The following is a 21738-nucleotide window of genomic DNA, read 5'->3' on the forward strand; positions in this document are numbered from 1 at the left end:
TTTCTGTATTTGCAGGAAAAAAAAAATAAAAGAGATTTCATACCATTATAGTTAATAGGAAAGAGCAGGATAAAAATCCCACCAGAATAAAGGCGGGCACTCTCTCTGAGATGCCTCTACACTGCATACAGAGGGAGCTGGGTTTTTTGTAGAAGATGTGTCTGTCAACTGATATAAATTGCAAGGCATCGCACCTTACAGCTCTCCATGATGTTATAGCTCTTCTTCTACAAAAGCAGACAGACAGTTTACTAACCTCAGTCAACTTCTGCTCCTCTTCATCATTTTTCAAAGCCATTCCTCTTGACTACATCATTCTGGGAAAAGCCCAACTGTTACTGGAATTTGCAAACTTGTACATTTCTTAAATGCCCTGCGTTCTGTTCATCCCTGGATTGCAATGAGTTGGAAAGAACATACTTTCCTTAAGAACTTAGTATTTGAAAAGTGGTTGAAAACTGACGTTTGGACTAGACTAGGAATGTGAACCATAAGTCCATGGAGGGGACTCTGTGTAAAAACACATAAAGCACCAATTTTGCTTTAAAGATGACAGGCTGTTGATACTCCATTTGTTGCATCTCTCACAGGAAAGTAATCTGGAGCTTGGAAATACCAGCAACTCTGAAATATCATGTGATCTGAAATACTACTATTTAAAAGTTAATAGAAAGTGTTACTTGATTCCCAGAGTGCTTGTTTAATTTTCAACAGGTTTCATTGCAAGTTTGTCCCTAATGTCAGGCACTTAACTGAGGAGATAACCAGGAAACAGACCTCTTTCACACAATCCTCTCTTTTCAAACTCCCACAATGACAAGTATCATTTCATCACTCAAGTTTCCCCTTAGAAATTGTATAAACTTTACAACATTTATTTTACCTTCAAATTAAATTAATCTACAACCTAAATCACTTAAGTGACCACTGAATTTAAACCTTTTATTCTGTTCTCAACAGTAAAGTAATTCTCACAAAATTCCCAATTAATACTTGCCTCTGACCACATCCACCTTGACCTTTAGGTAGCTTTTGTGACTGATAAACTTGCAGAAGTATAAAGCATACTTTTTACAGTTCCATTCTCACAAGGTTCTCCTCCTGCTTCTACTTCTGCTTTCTTCCTTTCTCTTTGTAAGCAATATGGGTCCACGTTATCCCGTTCTGCCTTTTTTTGACTGCTTATGCATTTTTCTTTCCTGTCAAAACATCTTGGGATGAGGCCTTAAGAGCAGGAAGTTCCATTTCTTACCCTGTTCCAAGACTAATCAAACTCTTGATTTAAAATTACTGTATAGACTACTTTAAATAAATAGACCAGCAATATCATTCTAAAGTTCAGAAACTATACAGAAAGTTTTACACATAATACCTAGCAACAATAAACCCTGCTATCTTCTAGGCTCATTAATGTCTCATTCAAAACACAGATCAGACAAACTTCCTTCACAGTTACTATCTAATAAACAAAGCATGACAAGACTCCAAGCTGGCCACAGTTCTATTGTGGATCTGCCCAAACATTTTTCTTATAGTGAGCTCCCCCGTGATGAACAAACAAGCTTTTAAATGTAAAAGCCTGTGTTTATTATAATAGTTAGCCTTTTAAAACAAAAAAACCTTCAAAATTATGTAGACAAAGTAAAACTAAGGTTTATAAAAAATGGTCACTCATGTCCTTTATCATCTTGCACATACATTAATGTGGGATACTATGGGAAAGTATGTGGCTAATCCAATCTGCAGCTTCTTGGATTATAACCAAGCCTTCAAAAGGTTTTCTAGTCCCTAAAAAGTTTTTATTTCATCAAGGAGGCCTGGCCATATGGCTGGTGAAGATGCCACACTTAGTTCACAGGGACTCATAGACAGCAAAATTCTCCTCTTGCTTAAGTTTGTCTTTCTGGGCCTCTTCCTTCATATGCATCTGGCATCACACTCCTCCCCAATCCCTCTCTCAAATTTCTGGTCACTCTCTTAACGGAAGATTCTTTCTTTGTTCTCTACATGTTAGTCTGTCACACAGATACAGAGGTGTCTTTGTGTTTCAACAAACATGGAAAACTTGGCATGAACATATAGCAGCTATAGAACTGGCTACAGAGACGACCGCTCAAATTGTTATTTGGTTTGCAATTATGAAAGTGGTATTTTCTCCCCCAGCCATCCCATTGTGTTGGGCATTTAAATTCCTTGAACTTTACTTACATCATCCCGTATCATCATTTTACACTTATCATTTAATAATTCCTATCATTTATTGTAATTTCATTATACTCATTTCTACAGTTCACTTAAAAAGTAACTTTGTGTAATACAATTTTCTCTTTACCATCAATCTGATCCTGGTCCTGCTTCAGCATGAACTCTGCTTTAATATCTGCTATTAAACAATACACTTTAATGATATTTCTGGGTTTCAGTGTGAGGAATTTAAAAAAGGTTAAGGTCACTTTTCTTCCACAAGGCACAGATCATTAGAGAGGCACTATAGACCTGAACATTGCAGCTAGACTGGGTTATGGCTACAATTAGTTATTTTAGAGTCTTACAGAAAATCTAAATGTCTTTTATACTGTGTAGAGACAGGAGTAGAAATTTGGCAAAGACTACATTACGCAGTCTTCTTATTAAATACTTGTAAAAATACTCTTACATTAGTTCAGTAAAACAGAACAAATTAATGATGACTACTAGTGGAAAATATGAATTTGTAGAGTTCAAATATTTCTACAGGTAGTGCATATCCTGGAATAACAAATGCTATGATCATCTAACCACATGTCTTCCGTGAGAAGTGTGTGCTCCCCTTTCACCACCATCTGGGTTCCACTTCTCTGCTACATAAATGGCAGGGTCCACTGAGAAGCCATTGGAAGTTCTTTAGTCTTCACTACAATATTTACACCAGCATCGGGTCTCTTGAACACCTTATCCAACTGTGGAATAAGCATATAGCAGAGTTCCTTGTTGCAGGGGACATACATCTCTTATTCCCTTCTTACATTAGAGGCCCCAGCTCTGTTGATGCCATTAACCAGTTCTGTTGAACTGGAAAAAACAAACAGTAAAAAAATGGGCAGTGAAAGTCTTTTGTGATATCAGGATGAAGGACATTAAGGCACGTGACTTGAACATTTATCTTGGTAGTTTTGGATATCTGTATTCAATCTTTAAAATTTAACCAATTTGAACTTCTTAAATATCTGCTGAATAACCTATGTCTAACCCCTATATGCTTTTGGTTTTTGACTGCATAAATGGAAAAATAAATGGAAGTCTCATAGAAGAGAATGCCTGCCACAAAGCTTCTGGAAATGTCATGAAGAATCCCCCACAAGCCTAGTGGAAGGTGAGAAGCAGCCATATTTACAAGGCATGAATTAGCCCTCCATGAAGAGCAATGCTGTGACTGGCATGTTACACAACACCGAGATGTGAAAACTTGTATTTACCTGATCTAATTCAGTAGCTGAGATTGAATTCATTGCACACAAAAAAGGCTCCTTAACCTCTTTATGCAACACATCTGACTGTTTGATCTATTAGCACCCCCTTTTGGTCAACTGTTGGACATATGCTAAAGAAAACCAGATATCACAGCACAGGTAATCAGATCACAACATAGAGGCGAAACAAAGTCTTGAAGAAAACCTCAGGTGCCTCATGAAAAATGAAGGCAGTCATTAAGAAGTAAGCCTAAATGGTGTTTTAAGTATTCTGATACTGAATGACCAGTGCACCAATAGGTGTGAATATACATTATAGGCAGAAGCCATGAAAAAAAAACATTCAACACATTGAGCAGATAATCTTTCTTAGAAAACCAACCTTTTTTAATATTATGGCATTTATCAGGAATAATATAAGCTTCACCGTGTACAGCCACTATAAAGACATTAAATTCTGAACAAAAGGAACATGGAAACACTGCCGGCTCAGAACTTCCATAGCATCCAACCTAGTGACACACTGCACTTAAGTAGACTAAAGCCAAATCAGTATAATGTTCTCTCATATAATATACAGACATTAGTGATTGCCTGTTATATGATGTCAAATACAGTACAGATCACAGTATTCAGCCCCAATATAATGCATTTTTATAAAGATAGCTTGTAAAGTTGAACTTGTGAGATATGAACTTAAATAGAGTGGCATAACACTTCACTGGTATTAGATTTGCTATTATAATTAAAGTGGTAAAGACTTAACAGAGTCAATGGTATTTTATTTTTACAAGGACACATTTAGTATTCTTCTTATATCCCAACATAAACAAAATATGGAATATAATGCCAAACACATAAATAATTACATTCTCTGACAATATTGGCACATCGTAATTTTTCCTTTGCCCACAAAATGATGTTAAATTATAAATAAACTAAATCATGTTTCTGAATGGATGAAAGGAATACCAATGTATTTAATCTAAACTACTGAAATTTCTGTATTAACTGGCAAAAAAAGATCAAAATTGAAATAGAAATATATAAACACTGCTTCTACTTGCTAAGAAGTTCATATGCAAAACATTTATATTTATTTTCCAGGTGAGAATTTGGAAAACAGGACAGGAACTGATTGTGTTTTTCTGTTATTCGAATCTGCATTATGAAAAGAAGCAATGGTCACACACATGTACTGAATAAACATGAAAATACTTCAAGCATTTGATTTGTGGCTTGTAACTTAGGGTGTATCTTCAAAGCTAAATGTAAAGTTCACCTGCCTTTAGAAATATTAAATCAGTTACATTTTCAAGTAGTAAACATTTTATTAAGTAGAAAACAATCAAATTTCAGTTAAGTTCTACTTTAATTATCCTACAAATAGGAGAATGCTATTAACATATCTAGACAACCAAGGTATCAGCTGAACCACAAGCACTATGCAAACACAGCCATATTCCTTCCAGAACTACCATAAGACCAGAACACTGTAGCCACTCCTGGCACTCCAGTTAAGTCCCCAGGACAAAAGTCAGCTCTGTTAAGACATGGCTTGAGTTGCACACCATCAGTTTCCCTCATTCAACCAGCTTTTTCAGGGTCGACAAGGAATGAAGAAAGTTAGCTCTGACGTAGTGCCAAGCCTGCACTACCCCCGACTCAAACAGGGCCCATTTGAGCTGCTCTTTAACCAGCTATGAGAGCTAATACCACCGGGTACACAACAAAGACCAGCACAACCCTTCAGAAGGCTCTGCAACACCAAGACAGTAAAGCACAGGCAGGCTCAACCTACTCCTGCAGAGCTACACAGGTCTCCACCACGCTTTTGAGCACTATGCCTTGTAGGAGCATTAATTAGGTACGTACATGCATGGCACAAGCATACACACAATGAAAACAGCTTAAGCTGAGGAATAGTTGAGGCAAAAATCCACAGAGCTAGTTTGTGTTCAAGTCAGCACACTAGCAAGTGAGGACTTCACATCCTGAAACAGTTCTCTGCAAGTCCCAGACTTATGCCAGGATGTTTCTCAGTGTGCCTGGACATAAACTCAGTCATTATTTGCAACTAAACTTCTGAACAAAGTCATGCCAGTGCTTCTAGACCCCCATATGCACATGACTCAGAGTATGCCAGTGATCTCTCCAGATCACAGCAAACAGACTAGAAATGCTTTTGAGAGAGGGGTTTAACATGTTAAGAATAAAATTACCCAAAATTATTTAAATATTTTTGCAGTAGAAATCATAAAACTCATTATGAAAGAAGAGCTGATGTAATACTTTTACAGCAACAGAATACATAATTTGTAAGACGTCCAACTGCTGTCAGGCAACAGGAGCTCTGAACTAACGTCACCTGTACAGTTGCTGACCAGCAATTTCATTACACGCTGGTGTCCAAACCAGAAGACCTAATCTTAGAAATTACCCTCAGATCACAATCTGAGAACGGCAGGTTCCCCATGAACCAGTGGAAGCCTCTTGTAGGCAAGTTAGCTGAAAGGCAAATAATACTAGAAATGCTGCATAACCCATATCAACTGTCAACTGAATTTTACATTATCCAGTTAGAAAGCCTAAAAAAGTTAAAAAGGAACAGGGAAAAGTTATGTAGGGAGTAAAGACAAAATACACAGGTGACATATTAGCTCTGTTAGTGGTTTCTAAATGTCAAACTTCTCCCCACTCACACACACACTCAGGCATTCATACAACTAGACAGTAACTAAAAACTGTGCTCTCTTTATAGTAAGAACAACAAAAGTCAAAGGGTTTAATTCCAAAACTGTAAGGAATGAAACTAATGTGCCACAACCCACCTCTGTCTTAGGGAAGTTTATGCACTTTGAACAAGAGCCTTTGAATCATGTAAAACTAAACAAAAAAATGAGTAAGGATTCCTCTGTGTTTGCAAACTGGTTTATGGCTTAGTATGGTCCTGTATTTCACCTCTATCTTTTCCTCTTGATTTAGCCTTTCTACTTGACTGCACTTACAGGCTTAAGTAATACTTACTCTAATAATCTAAGGTAATAGCGAGGTCTGTAAAACATGGCATATAAATAAAGGCAACTTCTTTCTTATTTAATGCCATCAAACACCTGAACTGTAAACTACTGAACTAAACTATAGTACAAAAAAAAAAAAAAGAGTCCTTTAAAGTGCTACTGGAAAACTACATCTTGGTTTATAATGGTTCACGAAAGTCAATGCAGTATTTGGCTAGTAAGCCTCAGTTGTTGGGAATCTATGACAAAATGTATTTAAGAGCCATCAATTACTTTATGTTTGTAGTACTTCATAAAAGCCACCTAGAGACAGTCAAATGCCTCACAAGTGGAATGTGACATACAGAAGCAGGTCACTTTTCAGAACTGCATGGTCTCAGAAGTTTTTCTAGATGAGAATGGGATAATCTAGCTAATATTATTGCGTATGGTTTTATTTCACCCTTGCTTTGTCAGCTTTGCCTTGCCTCAGCCACCTTACTCTTCGATTTCCTTCCTGACATCAAGCTTTCATCCTCAACTCCTCTTTGAACTGTTGCCATTCCAGTTACCAGGTACCTTAGCTGCTCTCCATTTTATCACACCCCTTAATCGCACTGCAGCTGATTTTTTAATTCTTATGCCTGTCCACTTCATTCCTTTGCTGACGTATTTCCAACTTCCTTTTCACACACCTCTGAGTAGAACAACCCCCACAATATTTCAGTAAATCTTTGCCTACTGAGTTACATGCAGAGAAGATACACCAATGGTGCTATCTTACATGCAAGAATACAATTTGAGTTTTCAAGTCAGCTTGTGCTCTAATATTAACAGGCTGGAGACAAACTCTGTCAGACCATGCATCAGTACCCTAAGGGCACTAACAGGTATTAATGGCCATGACCAGCCTCACCCAGAGCCTCCATGAACACCCCCTGCCTGTGGCCCTGGAGCTCCATTTAAGCTCAGCTCTGGGTCTTCAGCCCTTGCCTGAGTGACATCATTAAGTGTATCTGCCCCCAGCCCTGGCTTCTGTCTCTGAGCCTGGCGAGACCCCTCACCCAAGCTGCAGTACAGCGCCAGTCCTGTTCAGACCCAACTTCAGACACATGTTGCAGCTTGTCTCCAAACCTGTTTCTGGCTCCTTTTGCTCCTGAGTGGACTCCCCAGACAGACCCTGGACCTCACTCATTACTTCATTGTGTCTGACACTGTTGATGGACCCTGTTACCAGCACCCAGCTCTCCTCATGTATAGATGCTGTGGGACTGTGCCCTAGTCAGTGAGGGCACTGTGCCTGCTAGGATCACCCTCAGCTTCTTCAGCCTTACCTTCAGAAGCAGCCAGCCCTTGCTGCTCCCTGACACTTCGCTAGTCATTAATTGTTATCAAATTCAGTTTTCTTCCAGTGTATGTGATATATTTGCACGTTTTTCAGCCTCATTACTTTGCAACCAAAGCAGAGGACTTTATTTTTATGTAGTCTCTCTGTAATGATCAATTTTAAATCTTACTTCTTTAAATAAGCACAGAGGTTGTTTGTTGTGGGTAGCAGTGTGATTAATCAGCTTCTACAATACACATCTGTCTTTAGCTTAAAACAAATGGTAGGCTGCAATGTAAGCAACCTATGCAAGTGTCTCCAACAGAAGTTTTAAAAAAATTAGCACATCAAACCTCTAACTGCTATTCTACATGCAAGTGCAAGAAACAATTACATGGCACCAATTTAGGAAAAAAAAAAAAAAAAGTCCTTTCTTCTAGAGAGTACTGTATCGGCATCTGCAGTCTTGGGACAGGAACTCTTTAAATTGATGAAGGATAAATTATTGTGGATTATAAGAGTAATATAATGAAACTGCCAAGCTACTTAAATGAAGTCTACTTTCCTGTTGTTCCACAATTATCTTCATTTTCTTTCCATTTACCGCTATTTATTAATATAACTACACCTTACAAGCATTTTTGGACAATTCACCTTTGAGAATAAAAATAACCTCATCAGCTACCCTATTTGTGTGTTCTCTTGTACTCATACACTGACCCCCTCCTCCTCCACTGGTACTATTCTTTCCTTTTGCCAGTCTCTTTTCATATTCTTACTATCTGAACAGCTATTAGGTCTCTGAAAGGAGACTGCTAGCCTTGCTATTGCTCACTCTTTTCTAAAGTGGAATAAACCCTTAAGGCAAAACTGGTGCTTCAAATGCAAACCTTATTCTTGAATTCCAGTTCAGACAACAACTTTCAGATTATTTGTCTCTTTCTCTAGTAGGCACAATCAACACTGACATATGACAAAACATCACTGCTGCAAAATCTCCCTTTAGATAACTTACACAGCACATATAAATACTCCCTGAATACATGGCAGAACAGTCAAAGCTACTGCATGAAGAGCTCTGCGGTTTTTTCATTTAAAATGCAATATTTTATATAAAGTACATCAACTCTGATTTTTAAAAAATAACGAATAGAAGTTGTTTATGAAATCTTCCATGTTAACACTCCAAGAATAAGCTGCTGCAAGAATTGTTTGCCCACACACATTCTGGAGCTGCCTACAGTCTGTCTAGTTGAGTCAAAAGTTAATTTACTTCCTCAACATCAGTCACAGGTCAAGGGAAGAGGAAGACAGACAGAAATTATTGCAGTTAGAAAGCAGCTTGTTAACAAAATAGTACCTAAACATACTGTTATACTGCCAGGAGGGAACAACTGCACTTTGAAACTCAGTCAGAAATATGCCATTCATTTCTTAGGAAATATGGAAATATGCATTATAAAGAAGGTAATGTTAACTGTTCAGCTTGCCTCCTGCTAGTTTAACAATACCTTTTATTAGGAACAATAAAGGATGTGATCTTAAGATCTTACTTTGTAACACACTCAGAATCATATTCTTACAAAAGAATTTTAAAAGCTTATCAAGATCTACTATATTGTCATGAGAATGAAAACATGTATACAGATAAAACGTGTAAAACAATAAGGTCTTAAGGATTATACAAATTTACTGAAACATAAAAGTTTAAAAGAAGATTTTTTTTTAATTTGGGATTTTTTTAAGCCATCTGTGAACAGATTCACGCTTCCCTACTAACTACATAAGCCTCTCAGCATTTCAGTCTCTCACAACAGACAATTTCATCTATAACAGACAATTTGGCCCACAGCAGAAAAATCAATAGCTGCCTGGTGGGGTGGGATCTTTAATTTCTAGTTTTTCTCAAAATATGAAAAAGTTAATTTCCGGCCCTATGGTAACAAAACAAAACAAACAAAAAAAGCAAGCAGACATGGTTCACTCAAAAAGAACCAAAAATGCACAAGTTTAAGAACAGATATTTTCCTGCATCACAAAGAATCGCATGAAACATAGCAACTATGAACAAGACTCTGTTAGTCCCAGACAGAACATTGCCTTTTTATCTCCAGAAATTTACCTTAAGCATAACACTGTTTTCAAGCATGCTTAAAGTTCACAAATTCCTCTACAAAAAGAAAAAAAAAAAAAAAAAGACAGAAACAGTCACAAGGTTGGGGATGATGATAATTATTACCATACTAAGTAAGCAACATTCAAAATTTAGAATGCAGACAAAAGCTAAAAATATTAACCGTATTAACTACAATTAGTTTCCATTCTCACTTTTCATCAGCGTGTGCTTAACAATAGGCGAGATTTCCCACAGTGCCACAGGGAAGAATTATTACATTGGTCTAATACACTGAGAGCTGTATATTGGTCTAATAATTCCTACTGTTTATTTGATTTGCATTTATTTCCTCCCAAAAAATGAACTATCAGATACTTATTTTGCTTGTGTCTAGTTGAGTCAAAGGCCAAAGCAGCATGTTATTGAGGTAGATGGTATCAATTAAATTCTCAAATTACTTTGGGTTTTGGAACTTAACTTCTGAATCTCACTGGCACACTTTGATAGTGCCTGTTTTTGTGAAGAACAGCTTTGAAAGTGACAGTTCCTATCAGTCGGAAATACAACTCAACCCAACTGTCTTCTGGGCTTTTCCAATCATATATAAATATTGCATCAAGCTGAGATGTATAATGGCATAACAAGATTAATTGAGTCATAATGCTCAAACCTACACTAAGGCAACATCAAGGTCATTTTTGCAACCCAAAAAGTAGTATTTTTCCAGTATGAGTTAAACCTGCTGAACAGTATATATTAAACCACCACCGCTAAAGCAAATTTTATTATTTTGTTAGGATAGATTTGAAATTCTATCTATTTACAGCTGGCATTCGAATTCCCCTTCTCCATGTATCCATATAGCATTTCATAGTCTTCCTATAAATTTCTTTATTTGACAAAAAAACGTGCTTGAAGTCACTGTAACAAGTTCTACAAATACATTTCTCTCAAACTTTGAGATACCAAAGGAAAAGAGGAAATACCAACATGAAAGCCTTTTCCATAAAAAAGTTTGGTGTTTTGTTTTGAAAACAAAGCAAGTGTCATTTTCAAACACAGTGTCAGAACCTATTTTAAATTGTTTAGTCCCTGAAGGAAAGTATTATGTCCTTCTGTTGTAGGATACTAGTGCCAACAAACTTCACATCTATCCTCCAAGGCTTTTTTGTTTGGGTTTTGTTTTGTTTTGGTGGGGTTTGGGGTTTTTATTCCTACCTCCACTCCTCTTCAAATCTTCAACATAGAGATTATTAGGTCCTCAGATCAGTAGATTTACTGAAGAAGTTATTCTAGCATATAATAATGCTTTTTTTAAAGATATGCCAAACTTTAGGTAGGTGACCTGCAGTTCTGAGCCAACAATGACTAGTTACCACAAGAGCTGGTAAGAAGAGATTTCAGTTGTTCCACTGCAGAAGCAAACACATCACTTAATTTACTAGTTACCTTTCAACACAAACATACCTTAAACATCCCTCTGCTTGTCTCTATTAAACCTTCTCTTGGTGAAAAGGCTGTCACTCCTCCCCTTTTCAGTTTCTAATTCCAAAAGTGAAGGAACCAAATGTAATTAAAATAAGTCATTCCATGCTATATGCCCAATAATGAACAGCTATTTAAGAAGCCTCATCAGGAAGATTCTGCTGTCGTAACAACTGCTCTACTTACTTCTCTATAATTACAATAGAAAACCAGCCATTTCCAGAACAACACATCTCTCCCTTGTCCCCATTCTCAAACTTTGGCTCTCCCAACCTCTTTTCCCTTCTGCCACTCTTACTTTCACATCTTTCTACCCATCCTCTTCCTCACCTAGACCAATACTGAAAGTACTTGAACTTTAAGTAACATCATGGGAATCCCACACAACTTTAAGAACAAGAATGATCTTGATCTTAGCTCACTAGGAGCCAAGTTGTGCATTAGAGGAAGGCTAAACTAAATGATGGTATTTTTCACTTTTTCATTTCCCTAATCTGTGACAGAATTCTTCACTTTGACAGCAACATCCTACTGTTCTAATGTTTCATTATATCCAACATCTTTGTTCCTTCAATGGGGCTTTCCAAAGCTTCCGCTTTCCATTTTAAAGGAAACGGGGAGCACTCCTACATCCTACTTCCCCTAATACCAAACAGACAAGCCAAAAAAGGAAATCTGAAACACCATTCTGGTTCACCAGAGCCACTCTCACCTCATAATAAAGGTGCACATCCACAAACAATGCACCAATCATAAATAAAGCAGTATGTTGTTGTGCCATCAACTCTTACAGGACAGAAGCAAGTAGCGGTGGATTAGCAACTTTAAGATCCTGTGTAAAGTACTGCAAAAGGACTCAAGTCATCCTACTTGCCCAAAATCCACTCTCTCCCTCAGAGCATGCAAAACTGATGGGGAAAGAGGACCTTCCTTCACAAGAGCCAGACACCAGATTGTCATAAGAGGACATGTGACATAAAAAATAAACACTGGTGACACTTTCATTGTCAGTGAATATGCAAGATTTGGCTGCTAGACCCTCTCTTATCCACACAATCATTATTTGAACAGTGTGGACAGAGTCAAAGGGATTGGGTTTTAAATGAATTATACACTTAGATATATGGAACATATACTTGTTCCAAACTACTGCTTCAGGCTGTCTGCAAGATCAGATGAACACTCAGTGCTGCCTGGAGTCTTGTTTTTAAACTTATGCTCATTAAGTGTACAAACTGCAACAGTTTTCATCTTTTTCTCCCCTCACTATGTCCATTTGTCTCTCCACATCTTTCACCACGAGTCTGCTCCAAGCCTCCATATCACCACAATCTTATGACCAAAAAACTCCCTGGAGTTTTTATTCTGCATTTCAGTTTACAGTTGTATTACTGTGTTGTAAGATAGTCTGATTCACTGTACTTTCTCTGTTATGCATTAAAAACAAAACAGACATTCAAGATAAAATCATAAAATTCAAATTAAATACATATCTTATAAGGTCTTTCCCCCCTATGAATAACCCAAATGAAACTATGTACAAACACCACTTAGAGAGCAAGGGCAAGATCTCAAAAAAATTTTTCCCCTGGTCTTATCTTGAAATTTTATTCCAGGTACTGTTTGCAGATGCAGTTAGCCATTAGAATTAATTCTGACAAAGTTAAATGCTGCAGAACTATTTTTTTAATTAATGCAAACCAAAGTTTCTGATGTGTCTGAACCTGACACCGCCACACATACATTATACTGCACAGTATATGAGAGTAAGTAGCAGACATGCATTACAGCCGGATGAAATAATAAGTAATACAACTGCTGCAACATGCCACTTAATCCAAACTTGACAAAAATGTCACACTGGCTAGCACTAACACTGGCTAAATAGCACTTCTATTCACCAAATGCAGTCAGAGCTTTGTGTATCTTTGTGTAGCTCTCTAGTCTACCCAGGTCTAGATCTGGGAAGCCTACTAAGGCCTGTTTTAACATATGACTTAGTATGAATATGCAACAAAAACGCCAACACTATTTTGAAGAAAGAAAAAAACACAACAAACCAAACAATAACACGAAAGAGTAAGCTAATTATCTTGAGGGGAAAAAAACTACAAACTCTTCTTGAAAAGTTAATGTTTTCTCTATTATTCATTAAAAAAGCAAGACAAGAAATAAAACAGGTTTGTTTTATACTTTCTAAGTTCTTTATTTTCCCACAAAAATGGCTTTCCTCTCTTTTTACTGAGGGAGAAGCTCTCTTATGTATACGATAATCACAGAGTAAGATTTAAACGGCATCCCACATTGCCTCATTCTCTTGAGCATATAGCATGAATTGAGTAACAAGCTTTCTACTACACAAATGTCCACAATTCGTTCCTTTCATAACCTCAGATATCCATTTATGACAAACTAGCAAACGATTTGCTATCACGTTCAGAGTCTTTACAACAGAATTACAACAGTAAGGTAATACATTTTGAAGAACCATCATCTATCACTGAGAATTGACACGAACAATCCATTATCATGAAATGTAGGGACTGTGTGGCCAGGTATTACACCTGCACACACAGAATACTCTGCTTCTGCAACAGAAATTAGTGTTTGTATCCTGACTGTAACACCTTGTGAAATAAAGGGACTCTCTGAAATACTAAGTGGTTTTGGAACAAAGAGCCAATTCCCGGTTCAGTAGAAATTTGTTGGAAGTTTTCTTTTCTCAGATCTACCTACCCGTACCTTCTAATATAAAAAGAGACTGCAATCTTTCCCAAGACAAGATATTTAGAAGTCCCTCCTCTGCTTTCCTTCAATTCACATGAAACTTAAAGCAATGTAACTGTATTATTTAAATTATAACCCTTAATCAAATCTTGGCTGCAGATAACTAAGAGGTAACACAGACAAACAGGTACAACTTTCCTCCTGAAGAGGTCAAACTCAGAAGAGCACAAACTCAGAAAAGCACCTTCAACATAATTTCAAGCTCCTGAAACCTTGACAAATCTTACAGCACGAAAGCTTTATAACTGTGATCTAAGCAAAAGAGGCACTGCTACTTTCTGTATCAGCTCAAGCCATCTGCTGATGGTCTATTAGGCTTACCATCAGACAGAATAATGATGGACTCATTTAAGCACTGCTTCAGTGATTTAAACTAGGCATACAGAACTTCATAAAGATATGAGGAAAGTTGCTGCATGTTCTCTTTAACTTTGGACTGAACACTTATTTACTTGTTGTGTTACCAGATCAGTTCAGAATCATCAGGCAGCTTGGGCATGCATATTTTGAAGTGCTCTAAACATGTAATGATAAATTCAATCTTTGCATTAGAAGATGTCATAATATTTATAAGAAGCAAATATAACTCATGGAAATCAGAACAGAATCTCTCTTGTGACTATTGGAAAGTGATCTTGGGAATTGTTTTCAAAATCAGAGGGCAGCTATATTATTTTATATTTCTAAACACTGGAGAACTACCAGAAGTTCACATGCAAAAACCTGCAAAAAACACTGCAAATGAAACTACTGCTTGAAGGTTTTAACTTTAATCCTACAGTACTCAAAGAATAAGTTGTATTACTCTCACAACCTAATTAAGGCAAATAACATGAAACTGTAATTTAACCAAGCTGTACCAAACTTGACCAAACTTTACTCTGAATCTAAGTAAGCAAAAGCATAGTGCTGAAGTGATGGAAGAATCATTCAAATGCCCTCAGAGTTGACAATTCCAGCATCTTCTTCAGCCATCTCCTAAGAACAGTGTTAAATTTCATTGTTAGTAATTCTAACACCTGCATTTATTTTAAGACACACATCTAGCTAGCATACTGGTATTAGTACATTCTTTCTACAGATTGACAAATACAGAGATTACTCCAATAATAAATTAACACAAAGACTTCAAATATCCTCTCAATTTGTTGTAACAAAGAAGCTACTTGCACCAAACAGTATCTGTCAAAATACTTTTCTGAAAGGAAAACAGTATCACAGGATCTGTATATCCAACTGCAATATATGCTGCAAACCACTGGCTTATCCAAGCAGCAAGCTTTTGGCTAGTTGCTGATCATTATAACTGGAAAATAAGCTTAAGTGGTTTGTATTGTAAGACCATTCACAATTCTGTGACTTAGCGAAATTCCTTTATCCCCTTTTTACAAAATCAGATGTGAGATACTAAAGCTAGAAATGGGACTTTGAGCCATCTACCTGTCTACTGAAATTTATGATACTGCAGTCATATAGATTTCTGGTAAAATACAAAGGATTATATGGTATATAAGAAAGGTAACCACAAAGGAGAACAAAACAAACAGCTGCTTTCAAGCAGCATAGACAGTACAGAAACAAAAGCTACACTTTCTCCCATGCATCTCTGTAATTTTATTACCTCACTATGAACTGCAGGAGGACATCTTGAATTTAAAATCTAGAGCTCTGAATCCTTTTCTGTAATTATGTACCTTGATTCTCCCTTCCAAGTAGGGAGACTGAAAAGGCTGTTTAACAATACTTTTCATATAAAACAGTAACTGAGAAGAGGAAAGATGTAAAGTTTCAGTGCCTACTTAATCAAGAAAATAATTAATTACAAAAATTATGCAGTGGATTACAGCCTTAACCACTGCTTCATACTGCCCAAACTGTCTTATTCTGAAACATCTTTTCCTTGTTCCAAGGAAAATTTTTTTCTCACTCTTCCAACATGCAATGATTGCAAAGATGTATAAAACTAAATAACTAGAGAGACTCATAGTGCTCTTCCCTCCCTCTTCTCCAAGAAACCTGCAGATTTATGATCAGGCCACTCTCCTACAGCATGTGAGGCATAAGTTCCAGTCCCTCTCAGGCAAGTATCTTCAACCTCCCTCTTAACTGAAAATATCCAAGGACACTAATGCTTCAGTCTCTCTCTGTGGCAGGGAAGGAACCTAAGGCACTATTTCAAAGAAGAAATTTCCCAGAAGACATGCCAACTTAAGAGTCCCTAGCTCATGAACAGTTCTCATGCTGTTCATTCCCATCCCTGCTATGTCCTACTATTTGTTCTGGAGTAACTGCTTAAAAGGTAGAGTGGCAAAACTTTAAAACAAACAAAATTATTTTCAACCTGAATCAGTTGACTGATCCAATTTAGTACATGGCACAGGCAACAGTTGTGTCAACATCACAGAGGACTAAAAGAAGGGGAGAAACAAGCAGTCAAACATGAACAGTGAGTTTCTGCATTAGCATAGAGAATTCCTAAATTCATATTCACAGATTCCAAAGCATTTTTATGAGACTGAGGGTTAATCTTTAGCACTGTAAAAGAGGTGCCATTTTAAGAGGGAGGAAGCAGCCATAACTGATGGGACAGTCAGAACATAAAAAGTGGGGGAAAACAGTATGGTCACAGTCCTTCTTTCTCTCTGTATGTGTGTATATATAGATTTCTGTGTTTTATACATACATACATATATATATGTGTGTGTGTGTGTGTGTGATTATAAAGACCCCACAGATTTAAAAAAAATTATTGAAACTATCTTGTATGTGTATTTATATGTAAAGATTTAAGTAGCATGGAAAAGCAAACCCTCCAAATCATAGTTAATTGCACTGAACTATACTTTTTCTCCTGACTAGAAGAAGTCTTACAAAAATCCTAGTCCTGTGACATGCACAGAAGTGAACACATGCATGCATCTTCAACTAGAGCCTGGGTCACGTACTGGACTTTCAATACAGGTCTCTGCATTAAAGAAACAAACAGCAAAGTGCCACCAAAAATTATAAACTTTCTTCCCACATTATTTCGAATAATTGGTGAAAGAGTAGCTACGCACCTCCTGAAAAAAATCAAGAGACCTCGGGGAGACGACGGAGAGGAAAAGCTACAGGGTACGGAATAGGGCAAAGGGGTGCAAATCTGTCGGAAGGCCGTGCCGGCGATGGAAGGAGCCATCGTCCTCTCCGGCTCCCTGCCCGCCGCCCCGCGCACGGCGGGGCTCCTCTGCCGTTTCCACCAGCTCCCGACCTCCGGGCGCCGCAAGGACACCGGGAGGGCGGTCACAGCGAGGCAAACGGCAAGGACGGACGCAGACAGACACGCACAGCCCCTCAGGAAGGCCTCAGGAAGGCCTCGGGCAAGGGCCGGCCGCCAGCCCGGCCGCCCCCCGCTCGCGGCGGGGCCCTGCGCGCCCCCCTCCCTCCCCCCCCGCCCCCGGCCTAGCCCCCGAGGCGGCCGCGGCGAAGCCCTAGGCCCGGGTCAGCCTCCTCGGGAGCGCGGCCGCCCCCGCGGGCCGCCGCCATGCCCCTGGCAGCGGCGCGGCCGGCCGGCCGGCGGAGCGCCCGCGGTGCCCGTTACCTGGCCGGCGACAGGCGGGCCGCGGCGGCCCCGCTCCTCGCGACAAGGTGCCTCAGAGCCGCTGACATTGAGAGAGCCGCCGCCATGACGCTCGCCGCAGCCACTGGGAGACGGCGGCGTCGCAGGGCCAAACCTCCTCCGCCCAGACAGGAAACGCGAAGGCGAGGGCGGAAAGAGAGGAGAGGAGCGGCAGCGGCGGGCTGGGAGGGAGGCAGGGAGGGAGGGGGTTAGGGTGCGATGGCGAGGGGGCTGGGGAAGGGGAGAAGGTGAAGGGTGGGGGGCTGCTGACACCCCGTCGCCAGCACTGAGGAGGGCCAGGCCTGATGACCGCAGGCCCGTGGAGGAGCCATGCATGCGTTTGGGGAGCAGTCGTCCCTTTCCCCAGCTACGCGTTCGGCCCAGAAACGTCTTCTGGCACCTTCGGGCGTGACGCCATCTTCTCGACGGCAGGGGACGAGCGCCCGGGAGGGATGGTGCAGGCCTGCGGGCTCTGCGGCCTCACCGCCCCCGGCAGGGTGGCTGGGCTGGCCGGTGTGTGGTCGCTGGGGCGGGCCAGCAAGGCAGGGAGGGAGGGCGGGCGTGGAGCTCCGAGCCCTGGGGACCCCAGCAACTGGAGCCCCTCCTGCTTCGGCCCAGAAGTCGTGGACGGATATTGTTGGCCCCATTTTCCTCCGTTACGTTTCTCAGACAGAATGGTGCACTCTGTACAAAGATGTCAAAGCTTTGATACGTTTGGGGTTTTTTTTGCACCTGTTTTTTAACATATTTCTTAGTTTCACTCTATAAAATGGATCCATGTTACTGGTTCACTAAGATAAGCAAGTCTTTAACGTAACTGTGGTGCTTTCAGGAATTCTGTTTTGGTTTTAAACCAATTGCAGCCTTATTTCCTACATTCAAGCAAGGAAGACTGGCAAGACTCCTGTTCTCTTAAAGTGGAGTCATGCCTTTAATACATTAACTGCAAAAGGGAAGTAAATAACAGTACTTATGCCCTGGAAGTATTAATGGTGCTGTGCTCATGGTTAAAGAAGACAGATTGCTGTAAATCAGGAGTCAAATACAATCATTTTCAGTGCCAAAACCTCAAATGACATAAAGTTTACAAAAAGGCATGGTGCAACAGCACAGTGTTATGGTAGGATCTGTAACACAGTGAAGGACTGACAAGTTTTTGGTTCGGGGGCAGGGGGGGAGTATTCTTAAAATTATTCCGATTATTTTTATGTTAAAAATCTGCTGACATTTTGAAAAAAGCTTAGGTAAAATTTCAGCTTCAATTTTACTGAAAAAGTATTTAGAAGTTTCTTAAAAAGTGATGAAATTCCTATAGGAGGAGATGCTGGTTTTGACTAACTGTTTCTGCATTCCTCCAGGAGAACCGGCCTTGTTCTCGATTTTGACAGCACAGTTTGACACTGTCAGATACAAAAATTCTGCATAAGCAAGTAAATTCAGCATCTTCCTGCCCCAAATAAAGGAAGATGGAAGAAGAACAGTTCTAATGAAAAGTTAAACAAACTTTCAACAAATGTCATCTGTAGTTATCAGATCAACAGAGCATTAATTTCGGATGAGAACAAACAAGAAACACCCTTGTATTATATAATCCTAATTAAATGTCAGACTTAGAGCCATTGTTTCATAGTCTTTGTATTAGGCAAAGGTTGCAAAACACTTTCTGTTGTAAATCATCCTATTAGAACTTTCCACTCTCAAATACGAAATTTCCTATGCTTTCTTCCCATCAAATATTTCTGAATTGTGGGGAACAGAAAATGTATACTGTTTTTCCTTTCAAAACAGCAACAATGCTGCAGAAAAAGAAGAAAAGGGAAAAATCATTTTGGGCTGCATAACGCAGAGACATAGTAAGGACAGTGATTTGCAAGTTTGGTGGTTTTACAGATAGGAGTATTTAAAATTAATTTTTCAATCATTAGTGAATATGTTCAAAGTCAGATGTAGTAAGACAGCAGGAGTGATTTTGTAGCAGTGATGAATTGAAATGGCTTATATGGGGAGGTGAGATCCATTGTTAAATGCAGGTGGGAAAATACCCCCAACTTTTGAACTTTTTCTTCAGGATTTTGAGAGAAAGACTTAAAAAACTCTGTTCCCTGAAGTTTTTTGGGTTTTTTTCAGCTATCAGTTATCAGCCTAATAATGCATATTATCTCTTGCACTGAACCTTCAGTCCCATGCAGATAGACATAGTAGGAATATTTGTATCTCAGGAAATGAATGAATTTTTTTCTCTCTCTTCCAAAATCTTTTTCTAGTGCATGAGTGATGGTAGGTTAGAGGCGGCATTCGCACCAACTTGGATTTACTTCAGCTAATCTAAGCTCCATCCTTTTGTGGTGCTTCAGCTAGGAGAAATGGTCTTGTAATTTGTGGAAGCATAGGAAGATTTTACAGCTGTTCAGAGGCACCAGTGGTTCGGTGAGGGCAGCTGCCTGAGGGCTCCATTGTAAACTGAGGCAAGTTGTTTGAGTCTGCCTACTTTGCATCAGCTGGCAGATCATCATAGCTCAGCCAAAGACCTTTGGGGTAGATCCAGCTTTGTATCTGGTGTCTTCTTTCTCTGTCAGAGATGGAGCTGGTGGTTTGGCCAGCACGCAATGGCCTCTGTGCTTCATGTGGCTCAGTTCTTTGAATTCCTGCTACCTCTTCTTTGGGTGGCGGAAGGACAGAGGTAAGTACATGGCAGCTGGAATTTGGAGCTGCCACCTTATTAACTGAATCTGTCAAAGGAGGGTGCCAAATTCAGGAGCTGCCTGAGACAGGACCCTCTTGTGCTAGATTACAGTGACCGATGGGCTTGAGCATGTGCACAAGTGAACGTGCTGCTAATTGCTAGCACAGTCCCTGGAACTGTTTTGGTCCTGGCCAATTAGCACCATCCCAAACAATGTCTGAGCACAGCCTGGGAACTAGCGTGGGCCTGGGACTGTTCCTAATAAGCCGTGTGGATGAGGCCATTCTGGGTTTTGGACTCGGTTTTTGGAGCAGGGGAGAAGAGGGGAAAGAGTTTAGCTCCATGGATATGAGCCATGCCACGTAAGCTGAGCTGCATCAGGGGTACAAAAGGGTCCTTGGACTGTTTATTTACTAATATTAATGTAACCATAGCATTTGTTGCTGAAGTATTGTGTAGTAGTCACAAACACAAGAGACTATTTCAAGACAAATAACCATAGCTCTCCAGAGACAGCATGTGTGGCAATTCCAAGTACACAGTTTACCATGAAATTAATATGCACCAACAGTCCCTTGCAGTCTGGTGCCTGAGAAAAGGAGAGATATGAATTTTTCTGTCTCCCACTATTTCATCCGGTTTAGAAGTAGACCTGTAAGATACTCCTACACAGGTTTAAGTTGCCTGTATACTGTTCTATCTGATTGGCTTAAATTTGTGTAAATGTGATCACACATATAATACAACACCTTTTTAAATCATCATGTCTTAGGTTAAACTAATAAATTTGTGTGTGTAACAGTCTTAGAAAATGAACTGTTAAATGCTGTATTCCCCAAAATAAGTCAATTCATCAATTTTTGAGGTGACTGCAGAAGAATCATTCTAAGTCCATACTTATATGAAGGCTTAAACTTTTCATTCATAATTCTGGCTGCAAGCTGGTCGGTCTTCTGTCACTGATATACTGTGAAACACTGTCCCTCAAGACTGAAACAGTTCATGTGCCAGCACTTATTGTGCTGTACAGTATGCTCACAGTTCCTATTGTCTCACTCTATGAGAAAGCTTATCAGCTTAACTATGCAGAGTTAGAGTCATATTTTCTCTTCACATATGTGAGCTGCACACATTGTGAGAATTGGAGAGGAAAATTCAACCTTTTACTTTTTTTCCTGCAAGGCTGAGGTTGCACAGCTTTACTCCATGCCCAAGCAAATCAATTCTGGTACAAATAATTTCATAGTCTCAAATAACCACAGTTAGCAGGGAGAAGCAGAATTCTAGAGCTATT

At 39.3% G+C, this 21738-nt stretch overlaps 1 protein-coding gene across 1 annotated transcript in view; it reads right to left on the minus strand.

The window, feature by feature from the left end:
• The window catches only part of NDUFS4 (NADH:ubiquinone oxidoreductase subunit S4), a 48914-nt gene extending 31015 nt beyond the window's left edge, over positions 1-17899 (minus strand). Inside the window, exon 1 of the mRNA XM_049795798.1 lies at positions 17744-17899. Coding sequence (XP_049651755.1) covers positions 17744-17829 — 86 coding nt within the window. The 5' untranslated portion in view covers positions 17830-17899. The remainder of the gene's footprint in view (positions 1-17743) is intronic.
• Positions 17900-21738: the final 3839 nt, after the last annotated feature.

Source organism: Accipiter gentilis, chromosome Z (assembly GCF_929443795.1).
Source record: "Accipiter gentilis chromosome Z, bAccGen1.1, whole genome shotgun sequence".
NCBI classification, from domain to species: Eukaryota; Metazoa; Chordata; class Aves; order Accipitriformes; family Accipitridae; genus Astur; species Astur gentilis.